This window comes from Pseudochaenichthys georgianus, chromosome 4 (assembly GCF_902827115.2).
Source record: "Pseudochaenichthys georgianus chromosome 4, fPseGeo1.2, whole genome shotgun sequence".
Lineage (NCBI taxonomy): Eukaryota > Metazoa > Chordata > Actinopteri > Perciformes > Channichthyidae > Pseudochaenichthys > Pseudochaenichthys georgianus.
In genome coordinates this window covers 45,022,697-45,036,026 of record NC_047506.1, presented here as the reverse complement: position 1 = coordinate 45,036,026, position 13,330 = coordinate 45,022,697, and the positions used below count along the sequence as shown (strand labels likewise).

General features: G+C 40.2%; 1 protein-coding gene across 1 annotated transcript in view; it reads left to right on the top strand.

The window, feature by feature from the left end:
- The first annotated feature begins 1,363 nt into the window (after positions 1–1,363).
- LOC117445049 (excitatory amino acid transporter 5-like) overlaps positions 1,364–13,330 on the top strand; it is a 30,501-nt gene continuing 18,534 nt past the window's right edge. Inside the window, exons 1-2 of the mRNA XM_071203040.1 lie at positions 1,364–1,412; positions 2,803–2,806. Of these exons, the coding sequence (XP_071059141.1) occupies positions 1,364–1,412; positions 2,803–2,806 (53 nt within the window). The remainder of the gene's footprint in view (positions 1,413–2,802; positions 2,807–13,330) is intronic.

Here is a 13,330-nt window from a genome sequence, read left to right as displayed (position 1 = left end):
ATATATAATAATAATTCAAGTACATCCTTTCAAACTGCTAGTCACATCATTTTTATTTATCGTACAATAAGTCAATGAATTTCTTATTGCGACAGGCACACAATAAAACAGTGTGTTTGACTGTCATTAGTGAATGAAACTTTGTGCCCTTTATAGTCTGTGTCCAATATTGTGTATTTGTATATATTGCATATATATCCATATGCTAAGGTCCCGCTACACTCTAAAAACAAATGCCTTGGCTCAACAAAGAAAATCAACGCAACAGTTTGCATCGATGTTTATTGAGTCAAGACAACTTCTAATGAAATTGTCTTAAAGCAACAAAGTTATTTGAGTTAGGGGAGAAGGCTTTTCCTCTACAGTCAGAGGTGTTTTTAATTACCACTTACTTAATAATTGGTAGCATAAACACACGTTTTGAAGTTGATTACTCAAAAGATTAAGTTGTTCCGACTAGTTTTACCACATGATTTAAAAGGAATTTTAAGTTGTATGTACTTAATTACCCTCATTCGGGATACAAGTTTTTAAGTTGATTACTCCGAAAATTAAGTTGTTCCAACCTGTTTTACTGTATGATTTAAAATGATTTTAAGTTGTATGTACTTAATTACCATCATTGTGAACACACGTTTTTAAGTTGACAACCATTTATAAATTAAGTTGCTCCAAATACATTGTTTTCAATAGTTTTCTTTCTTAGCTTTTACATGTTTTTGCCTTTAGAGTTGTGCAGTTGTTTATTTCAACACATGATGTTTCAATCAGGAGAGAATTCATTTTGTTTGAACATGTATTGACACATGCCACACAGTATGATAAGGTGCATGAACACCTGAAGTCACAGCTGACTGCAGGAGAGAGGAGAACCATTGTATAGTGTGGCTGCAGCACGCTGATTGGCTGCTGGAGAATGAGGTGAAATGTAATAGGTTAAAGAGAACGCCTGTGCAGCTGCGGAGTGAAAGTATACACACCCAGTCTTCCTGAAAGAACTTGCGCTGAGCTTCATTTAAATCTTGAAAAAAAGATAAATTACACAAATTTAAATTGCCCCACAAATAATAAATAAACACATGAGCCGTATTACCATGGGACACAGCTAATACATGCTGCCATCACATGAGGTTAGAGGCCTCTTAGAGACCTTAGGCAGATTTAAAACCAGTGCCTAATGTGTAACATCTGTAAAGTGTTTGTAAAACTACAGATCAAACTCTCGATGGCCGCCGGTCTGCAGATCTCACATCCCTTTGAGAAGAGATGTAACAAAGATGTTTGCACTGCCGACAGTCGTTGTTTCAAACAGTGTGAACGCATTTAACGCAGAATGCTCATTCATTTGTTTCCCTGGACCTCGATGGCTGCATCGTGTGGTCAGATCCTGGGAGGACCGGTCACTGAGGAAGGTGATATTCATGTCCTCTTGAAGCACATTAAATCATAGGTTAGCGCATCAGAGATAATGAATTAGGTAACTGCATACTTTTTAAACCGTCACTCTTAGCTAATTCAGAGCCATTATTACCAGCTGCTAAAGCAACGTATTGTTTTCACCTATTGAGTCTGCATGTGTGTGTCGTCATGGCAACGTGGTCCTGAAGACACACAGAGGTGCTTTTGAGTACTTTGCCTAGTGTTTGAATGCATGTGGACAGATTTTGTCAATCACAACCGTGCATGTGTTAGTGTCCCTTCTCATCTGTTAGCAGGTTCCATACGACATGTGAGCTGGACCAGAAGAGCAGAAGCCTCTTTTCACATGTTGCACAATCCTTTTCCCATGCCCTTGCTGTCAACACCCATCCATGCTGAACGTTGCTAAGATACTATTGATTGGGGTGTGGCCAAAAGTGCAATATGCTTCAACATGTAGCCGACAGAGAGCAGTGCTTTTGTCCTGTGTCACTGGGCCCGTGGATTTTATTTCATTTCAAGATTTTTAACTACGTGGCTAAACTCCTTGAAAAGGTCCTCTTGCTTTTCTCCAAGGCACACGACAAGGCAGCGGATGCTATAGTTCTCTGCGTACTTCATTGTTTTGTGCTATTTTTGAAAAAGGAAAAAAAGAGAAAAGACCTAAATGAATATATTCTGAATGGGTGACTGCCAACAACTTGCATTTCAATGACAACTCTAAATAAGGATCCTACCTCAAGAAGCATGTCCTTGATCTGCTTCACGAGATTCATTTTGAATAAAAAGCGATATACTATAGTAACCAAAGTATTTGTACTCTCACAGTAGCCTCTATACTTTGTACCCTCTCTCAGAACTATTCGCAGTTGAAAGAATGCTCATTTTGGTCAAACAGCAGTTTGCCTACAGAGCAACTACAAGGCTGTCTGTGTATTTGAAAGACAAAAGATGACACTTACCTTAAAATGTCCTTTGTATATTTCTATTTAACTGTGGGAACTTGTCCAGGCATGTTAAGTGGGAGTGGACTTGAAATCCTTAACTCAAGGTGTAGAACAATGAAGTTATCAAGCCAATTACTAACTACAACTTGAATTTAGTTTGAAGTCAATTAACCCAGAAATCCGAGTTCAAATTACACACAATATTTAGTTGATGTAATTACCAACATTATTTCATCAACACAACTTATAAATTCATGTTTGCAACTCAAAATGTTTATCTAAATCAATTAACTCACATTTCTATCTTGCAACCATGCATTTAATGAAGTGGAGGTGAAAGGTCGCCTGAATTCGTTTTTAGAGCGTACTGACACGAGAGCAGTCATTGAGTGCGCATATGTGTAATTAAACCCATGATATCAACATCTCACTCCAGCCAGGTACCCAAAGTTGGCAACCCTGAAAATGTAACTGACAGAGATCAATCAATCAATCAATCAATCAATCAATCAATCAATCAATCAATCAATGTTTATTTATATAGCCCAATATCACAAATGTTACATTTGTCTCAGTGGACTTCACAGTTTGTACAGAATATCAGTATGACAATACGACACCCTCTGTCCTCAGACCCTCTGTCCTTAGACCCTCTGTCCTTAGACCCTCACATCGTACAAGGAAACACTTCCGAAGAAAACCCACAGTTTAAAGGGAACATGGAGAAACCTCAGGGAGAGCAACAGAGGAGGGATCCCTCTCCAGGACGGACAGACTGCAATAGATGCCGTGTGTAAATTGAAAAGATAATACATTTGCAACATAGGTAGTCCAAATGTTTGGAAATGCATGTGTGTATAATAGGAAGATGAATCCACGAGGATATCCATCCAGGACCGATGATCCAGGACCACAGCCACGACTCGCGATCCAGGGCTCGCGATCCAGGACACAGGACCGCAGGATCATCCATGACTCCGGATCCCAGCGAATATAGACACCAAAAAGAAAGAGATGTGGGGAAGCTGGGTTCATCGGAACATGAGAGTACACGGGTACAGACAGAGAGAAGGAAGAAGTAAGATGTCCCCCGACAGACTAAGCCTATATCAGCAAAACTAGGGGCTGAATCTAATCAGCCCTAACTATAAGCTTTATCAAAAAGGAAGGTCTTAAGCGCACTCTTAAAAACGGATAGGGTGTCTGCCGCCCGAACACAAACTGGAAGCTGATTCCACAAATGTGGAGCTTGATAAGAAAAGGCTCTGGCTCCCATTGTACTTTTAGAGACTCTAGGAACAACCAACAACCTGCATTCTTGGAACGCAATGCCCTAGTAGGCCAGTAGGGTATAATGAGTTCTTTAAGGTAAGATGGCGCCTGCCCATTAAGGGCTTTGTAGGCGAGAAGAAGAATTTTAAATTCTATCCTGTGTTCTATAGGGAGCCAGTGTAAGGCAGCCAGAACAGGAGCAGTGCTTTTGTCCTGTGTTAAAAACACAGGACAAAAGCACTGTGCCCAAAAAAGATTTTATTTTATTTCAAGATTTTTAATTACTTCGCTAAACTCCTTGAAAAGGTCCTCTTCCTTTTCTCCAAGGTACACGACAAGGCAGCGGATGGCTATAGTTCTCTGGGTACTTCTATTGTTTTGTGCTATTTTTGAAAAAGGAATAAAAAGAGAAATGACCTAAATGAATATATTCTGAATGACAACTCTAAATAAGGATCCTACCTCAAGAAGCATCCTTGATCTGCTTCACCAAGACATTTTTTAACAAAAAGTTATATCACTATAGTAACCAAAGTATTTGTACTCTCACAGTAGCCTCTATACTTTGTATCCTCTCACAGAACTATTCACAGTTCAAAGGCTGCTAGTTTTGGTCAAACAGCAGTTTGCCTACAGAGCAACTACAAGGCTATCTGTGTATTTCAATGACAACAGATGACACTCACCTTAAAATGTCCTTTGTATAGTATTTCTATTTGTCTTATGTGGGAACTTGTCCAGGCATGTTAAGTGGGAGTGTACTTGAAATCCTTAACTCAAGGTGTAGAACAATTAAGTTATCAACTTGAATTAGTTTTAAGTCAATTAACGCAGAAATCCGAGTTTAAATTACACACAATATTTAGTTGATGTAATTACCAACATTATTACGTCAACACAACTTATAAATTCATGTTTGCAACTTAAAATGTTTATCTAAATCAATTAATTCACATTTCTATCTTGCAACCATGCATTTAATGAAGTGGAGGTGAAAGGTCCTCTGAACGACTGTTTAGAGTGCAGCTACACCTTAGCCGCGTAAAGCTGCTAACCCTCAGTTCTCTTGCAGGCGTCAGAGAGTCGAGGTGGACGGATGTGTTTGGGCTCTTCCCCTCAGGGCGGCTGGAGGATCCTGTATACATCTCCCTTTGCGAAACGGATGGCTGACATCCAATGGAGAGTTATACAGGCCCTGTGTGTGTGAGAGTGAACATGTATGTAAAAGGAGAATATATGTGTGTAAGAGTGAAAATATGCTGCATTTTGAATGTCCGATAGTCCACCATTTTCACCGGAAATATCAAACATTTAATAAAAGTGAAAAACAATGAACAAGACTTAACGTATTCATCATAATTAATTATATTTATTTCGTATGGATGTAGGATCTTTGACTTTGTTTAGAGCAGTGATCTTCTACTATATGAACATTTTGGACCCAAAATCACAAAAAAAACGTAAAAACAGATTTTGAAAATGATATTATTTTTCATATAGGTAACACAAACCTACACAACGAAACCATTTAAAAGCTGGAAATACACATTATGTACAAAAATCAGTTTTTTATGTCTTTATCTGTGCCACGCTTCAAAAGCGGTTTCTGTCAACTACGACACAGAGGGCAACATCCAGGGTTGGGTTGTAACGGAATACATGTAACGGCGTTACGTAATCAGAATACAAAAATCAAGTAACTGTATTCAGCTCGCGTTACATTTGAAAAACTAGTAATGTGATTACAGTTACTTTCGTAAACCTGAAGTGAATACATTTTGGATTACTTATTGGAATTATTGGTGGAAAGATTTCCTCTCAACATTTAATATTTAAGTAACTTTACAGCCGAATCATCACAGCCCACAAAACCACTGCAGATGGACCAAAAAAGCGTTTGAAAAAAAATCGCGGGTCCGCTCGCTCAGTGAAACAATAACAACGAAACATGGAGGAACAAAAGTCTGCGTTTAAATTGCGTGTTTGTATATATAGGTGTGTGTGGTTAAAACACATCAGCCTGCGGTCGCTCTTTAGTCTTTAGCCTTACTAATGATTATTTCTGAAGGTATACACAGTGAAGGCGGTGCGAAAGGCGGCGCGAAAGGCACTGCGCGGCTCGCTCGTCTTCTCAGAGGCCGAGTTAACCCTCCCGCTGCCTCCTGGCGCTGCAGAGATTTCATGAAGTGAAGGAGGTGTTCCTTCTATAAAGCAGCTGGTGCACACACTCTCCTGTTTTGCCAATCCGGTGCTTAAAGTATAGCTCTACACCCCTGGCCGAAATGTCCTTAAAATGAAGTCCGAGTTCGACATTTTAATTCATGTACTGCCAACACTGAGAGGACAGAAGGCGACACGCCCGTTCTAAGCCGTGTCCCTCACTCCTCACCAGTGTGCGAACTATACCACGGTCACCGGGGGAGCCGGGATTTTTTTTTTTGCGGGGGGGTAAATACTGATCCGCGCATTAATAGCAACAGCACAGACATAGGCCTATTATAAAGAGAAAATCTGTTGCACACGGGGTGGTGCCACAGGTCTACATTTACATGAAACGTCCCGATGGATACTGCGGTCAAGCCAGCCTCCACTTGGGAAAACACAGTCAAGCCAGCCCGCACGTGATATTGGGGTGCGCGAATATTAGAAGCATTACGGTAAAATCCCAGCGCTTACTCGGTCAATAACAAAAGCACCTATAAAAACAAACCAAACATATTAAATTAAGAAATATGTACTATATAATGTGATCAATAATTATTTAAAACAAACTACGTATAACTACCACGAGTAAATGTAAAATGTAAGGGGTTTCAAAATAAAAGTCCTTTCAAAGGTGTTTTATTTTGAAACTCCACATCAGAATGTCCTGATTTTTTCTGGGTGAGTAGATGGGCTGTCCTTCTATCACCCTGCAGTGAGATGAGTCTTGCATCAGGGAGAGATTTCGTTTTATTCTTATCTAAACACAGGGCTGATAGCTCATATATGGAATTTCAAAGGTCTTTTATTTTGAAACTCCACATCAGAATGTCCTGATTTTTTCTGGGTGAGTAGATGGGGTGTCCTTCTATCACCCTGCAGTGAGATGAGTCTTGCATCAGGGAGAGATTTCGTTTTATTCTTATCTAAACACAGGGCTGATAGCTCATATGCAGTGTTGGGAAAGTTCACTTTCTACATGAACTAGTTCAGTTCACAGTTCACACATTTTAAAATGAACTAGTTCAGTTCATAGTTCATAATTCAAAATGTTGAACTAAAGTTCATGGTTTCAAAAATGAACTAATTTATAGTTCATAGTTCTTTTTTCAATATGTTGCTGCGAGCTATTATTTGTCTCCTGTACGATGTTAATGGACCATTTCAATTTTTACAATATCCTCAGAGGGCCGTACAAGTTATTGACCTCTGCTTAAAAAAAACTAAAATCACAGCCCATTCATTTCATTCTGTGCAAAGAAAAAGCAACCTCTTAATCCAGATATCTCACCATGACTCGCGCATGCATGCACGTGCAGGGTGTGGCGTGACCACCAACACAGAAAGATATGGACACAAGATGTGTGCAAATGTATTTAGTTTCCTATCCATGTGAACATGATTTAAGTGGGGGGGGGGGGACCTAACCTCCTCTAGGGGGATCCGGGGGGCATGCTCCCCTGGGAAGATTTTTTTTAAATGTTGAAGTTAAAAGCATCAATCTGGTGCACTTTGAGAGCAACATTAGGAGAGCTATGGACACATCTCTCAACACCCAAACACAACTGTAAGCAGATTTTCTTTTAATTTATGGATATTTGACAAATCACTCCCCTTTCAAACTGTATTCTTCTTTATTAATAACTATCATATAGTATTTTATACCTGTTTACTTTATTCTCTTATTTTTTTTATAACTATAATGATCATATAAAGATGTGCCTTTACCTCACTGGTTGTAGACAAAGCTTCTTATATTCGTTAGCATAGCTAGCTAACCAGATGCTAATGATAACAACAAAGTTATTGACTGTCTGACAGATGAGCAGATCGCCACTGGGCTTTCAACTAAAGACACAGACACGCAGAAACTGCGGCATGTGTATGGACTTATCGGTACTGCAATTTCTGAAGTGCTGGAGTGGCGTTCTGGTGCTCTCCGTCAGAACTGGACCCCTGTCGAGACATATACCACGTGATGACACGTTAGGCTCGTGTTGTGTTCAAGGACCCTGACCTTGGCCAGGAAAAACAGGCACTTCCTTGTTTAATTATTTTGCGGTCTAGATTTCTTTCATTTTTTTATTTTTTGCGTGTGTTTATAAATTACCTCGAGGGCCGTACCAAATTGTCTCGCGGGCCGTATACGGCCCGGAGGCCGGAGGTTCCCCACCCCTGCCGTAGAGTCTCACTCTGAGCGAGTGCTGCTGCAGCTGCTCTCGGCTTCGTCCATACTAATTCATTCATTCAATGCTCGCCGGTTCCGCGGTTCCACATTGTTTGTTGTGAGGAGTCTGATATATTTAGTATATTTATATTTTAGTGCGACAGCCAGGGGTGACAGGCGCGTACGCGTCACAGGCAGCTTGCTGTTGCCAAATTGGGTGGTTTTCCGCATTATTTTGAAGCCTGTTTACGGTGTGTTTTAACTGGGTTTTCGGCTGAAAGGCATATGAAATCTGGTACACTTTTGAACGCCGTTATAATACAGTGCTGAGAATGAACGCACTTTTGAACGCCGTTATACACCGCTGAGAATGAACGCGTTCTCAATTACGTTCATCTAGCGGAAATACAGTACGTTCAGTTCACGTTCGCCCAAAATATGAACGCGTTCATGAACGATCGTTCATTGAACGCGTTCAGGTACATCACTGCTCATATGAGATTTCAATATGAGATTTCAAAGGACTTTTATTTTGAAACTCCTTACATTTTACATTTACTCGTGGTAGTTATACGTAGTTTGTTTTAAATAATTATTGATCACATTATATAGTACATATTTCTTAATTTAATATGTTTGGTTTGTTTTTATAGGTGCTTTTGTTATTGACCGAGTAAGCGCTGGGATTGTACCGTAATGCTTATAATATTCGCGCACCCCAATATCACGTGCGGGCTGGCTTGACTGTGTTTTCCCAAGTGGAGGCTGGCTTGACCGCAGTCGATGGATCATGTAAATGTCAACAGATTTCCCGAGCATGTATGGGCTACGCAAACTTCAATCAACTTGATAATAAATAATCCACGGACCACCAATGTAACGTTTGACTGTTTAATTAAATCAACTTAAAATGACTCAAATGTGATCCACTCACTCCACTGTTGGCTGGTCCAGCCAGCCGGCGCCGCGGGACCACCGCAGCAACTTCGCCCCCCATCTCGAGCAGCAGGCAGGGAGGAAGAGGAAGAACAGGTGGGGTGGTCATCAGCAGCATCATCATCTTCTTCCACATCTCCTTCGACCTCTACTATGGCAGTTGTAGTCATCAAGTTAGCTTCTCTTGGCTCGTCTTCTTGTGTCTCTTCAGCCCCCAAGTTAACGTTAGCTGTCAAGTTAGCACTAGCACTGACGTTAGCTCCCTCCTATCTCGGTTCTGTTGTAGCAGCAGTCACAACGTACGATGTGCTACCACCAGCTACATTCGGTTGGTCTTCTTGATCAGGTTGTTTGGCCGTCTTTTTAAAGAAATTGCCCAAGGTACGTTTTTTTTCTTTTCGACATGTCAGCAGCAGCAACAATGCCTGGTAAACATGCAGTGCCAACTAAACGAGCTTGTGAGTGAGTGGGTAGTGGGTGGAGCTGCGGGCAGCGTGCAAGCAGGCGACACTTTTTTCATGAATCATAAACTCTAAATATAATTTTATTTCACTTATTTTACACCTTTGAAAAAAAAACATGCCCAAAATGGAATTTATTTGGTCATCATATCAGTATTTTAGAGAGCTCCCCCCAAATTTCACAAACCTTGTTCCCAGTGGAGCTCATGTCACCACTAGGGGAGCTATAGCTCCCCCTGCTCCCCTCCAGTTCGCACCCTGCTCCTCACATCCCAAGCTGCATCCCCAACACTTGTATTATGTTGTTACATCGTTTCAGATGCTATGTTTCAGTTGTGCTCTTGATACGCCATTAAAACAGTAAAAACACGTTCAGTTTCCTTTTGCTTTTTGTGTCTCCTGTTCACCAAAACATACCCAGGAAAAATAAAGTAATCTAAAAGTAATCTGATTACGTTACTTTTTTAAGACACGTAACTGTAACTGTATTCGGATTACTTTCAGAGCCATGTAATCAGTAATCAGTAACTGATTACATTTACAAAGTAACCCTCCCAACCCTGGCAACATCACAGATTCCTCCTCCTCCATGTCAAAAAACAAGCTTAAAGCTTGACTCACGTTCAGAGTTCTCTTCATCAGTTGAATCTTCAAAACTCTAAATCTATCTAACTATATCTAAATTCTCAATGTTTGTCTGTCACTTTACTTCAATCGCAGTCTCCCGCCGCCTCTCTTCGTCTCCCGCCGCCTGTCTTCGTCTCCCGCCGCCTGTCTTCGTATATCTTCGTCTATCTCCATTTCCCGCCGTCTCTCTTCGGTTCCCACCGTCCCTCTTCGTCTCTTTTCGTCTCGTTTCGTATCACTCCGTTTACATGATTACCTCACCCCCTCCCTGGTAAATACATCCTGTTGAGCAGAATCTACAGTTTCCAGTATTTTCCGTTTCGTAAAATGATAAAATGCGGCGAAGATATTAAAATATGTGCTTCCATTATTCATACTTCTGAAATATATCTGTATTAACTTTATATCATCGTATGTCCGTGTTTATTGGGTCTTTTTGCATGAAACAAAGACTGGCATATAGTTTCAAGCCAGTACTTTCGACAGAAATACACATATACATCCTGTTGAGCAGGATCTACAGTTTCCAGTATTTTCCGTTTCATAAAATGATCAAATACGGCGAAGATATTCAAATATGTGCTTCCATTTTTCATACTTTTGAAATGTATTAACTTTATATCGTCGTATCTCCGTGTTTACTGGGTCTTTTTTGCATGAAACAAAGACTGGGATATAGTTTCAAGACAGTACTTTCGACAGAATCACACGGCAATGTTGTCCGGACTGTTGTTTTTATGCGGTACCGGCTTGAACAGGTCATGTGATCTGATCACGCCGGCGTGACGGTCGACTCCAAAGGGTTAATATTAAATACATATAAGTATTTTTACAACTTGTATTTAGAAATACTCTGTTGTAATTATTGATGCATACATGTGTTCATCCATTCAATGTGGCATCTGCTATAATGGGGTTAATGTATGATATTACTTAATAATACAATAGATTATAATATATGATATGATAATTACATTTTAGTTTTATTCATTTCTTATTTCATAGTTTCTCATTATTATTATTTTTATCGCTCATCTTATTTTTGATTTTATTAATCTGTGTGAATCTGTGCTGTCCTGTTTTTCACTCTCACCCTGTTGCTGTTTGAACTACTGAATTTCCCCACGGGATTAATAAAGGTCCATCTTATCTTATCTTAATGTATAAATTGATTTACTTCAATCTACTGTACTGTGTAAAAACACCCCAACAATATTACAAGAAATATACTGCATAAAGCAAACTATATACTTTATTTGATCTAAAATATTGATGTTTCTACAACACCCAGTTGTCTTTGTGTATTTTGTAAATGAAGCGCCATCTCATGGTTAAATCCTGTAATTGAACACATGGGGAAATTGGGCAACGCCCTCTATCAATTTGGCAACACCCCCAGCCACTGGCATCCGCTGGGCTTTTGACTCTGACACACCCATGTGAGTCTGATCTGGGGTGCTACATCTGTAACAGCACCATGCGTTCATGACAGCATGGTAATGATTTGTTATTATGATGGATTTGATATTAACGAGGCGGCAGTTAGCAGCTAGCAGCTAGCTAGTAATTATGCTAATGTACACATCAATCGTTATGTACTTCTATTACGCTGTAACAGGATCTAGTGATATCCAACAGAGCTTCATTTAGCATGAAATAATTATTGCACTGTATATATATATATATATATATATATATGTATATATATATATATATATATATTAGGGCTGTCAGTCGATTAAAATATTTAATCGCGATTAATCGCATGATTGTCCATAGTTAATCGCGATTAATCGCAAATTAATCGCACATTTTGTATCTGTTCTAAATGTACCTTAGAGGAATATTTTTCAAGTTTTTAATACTCTTATCAACATATGAGTGGACAAATATGCTTTATGCTAATGTTTATTATCATTTGAACAATGACAAATATTCTCATGCATATTAAACACAACAACCTCTGAATATTACAAATATTCGCCTCAATTCAACCTGGAACCTCTCTCATACAATACAAATGGTGTGTGTGTGTGTGTGTGTGTGTGTGTGTGTGTGTGTGTGTGTGTGTGTGTGTGTGTGTGTGTGTGTGTGTGTGTGTGTGTGTGTGTGTGTGTGTGTGTGTGTGTGTGTGTGTGTGTGTGTGTGTGTGTGTGTGTGTGTGTGTGTGTGTGTGATCGTTGGAGCTATGTGCAACTCGAGGCATATGCTCGAACGGGAGCTGCCTGGACGCTGCAATCATGTTGCTGCAATCATGAGTGTGCTGACTTCTCGTACAATGTCCCGCTGTCTGGCTTCCTGCTTAAAGTCAAGTGCTCGGCGCAGTTGTGTGGATAGAGCGCTCCTCTGTTTTCATTTAAACAGCTCCTTATATCCGTTAGCGCAGCTAGCTAGCACCAGATGCTAACAACAACAATAGCCGCGTTCACACTGCGGTACGGTAATGCACGTAAGGTCTCTCTCTCGCTCGCTCGGGCCACACACACCCTCCCGGTCCTCCCGATGGCCAGTCGGTGCCTGCCGGTGAGCGTGGAAGTGTGGTCTGCCACAAGCGAGCGGCAGGAGCGGGGCTGTCAGCATCAGCTTGTAGATGGTATTTTAAACTCGATGCGCTCTGAAACTACGGGGCGGCCGAGGAAAAAAATACACATGCGTTAATCGCGTTAAAATAATTAGTGGCGTTAATTTTTTTTTGCGTTAACGCGTTATTAACGCGTTATTAACGCGTTAACTTGACAGCCCTAATATATATATATATATACACAGTGCAATAAGCTTCTTAGTGCAATAATAAGCTACAGGGACGTTAATCTAACGTCGGTAATATTAACTTTATTTAATACAACATTTACGGTACAAGATTTAATCATACAGCCCATGTAGTATAATATTTTACAAATGATGAATTACAGCAAACATGTGCAATATATCCATTATTACAGCGTTCATAATGCAGAGGGAAATAACTCTCAGAATAACGTTATTAGCACATTTTTACAACTTGAGGAACGAATGTTTTTAATAAGGGCTATACAAAACGTTCATACTGGGTTGTTTATTTAGTTTAAAAACAATTATCCAACGAGTTACAGACCACTCTTTCCCAATGTAAGTCAATGGGGAAAAAGTGTTTCCGGGCCCAGCAACCTAAAGGAAGTGTAGTACCGCCGTTTGGCCAGCAAGAATATTCTCATCAGACTCCGGCGCACTTCCTGGGGGCTTGGGTATGTCTCGTCTGAAAGGAGTGCTGACAGAGAGCACCGGAACGCCGCTCCAGCCCTTCAAATATTGCAGTAGTT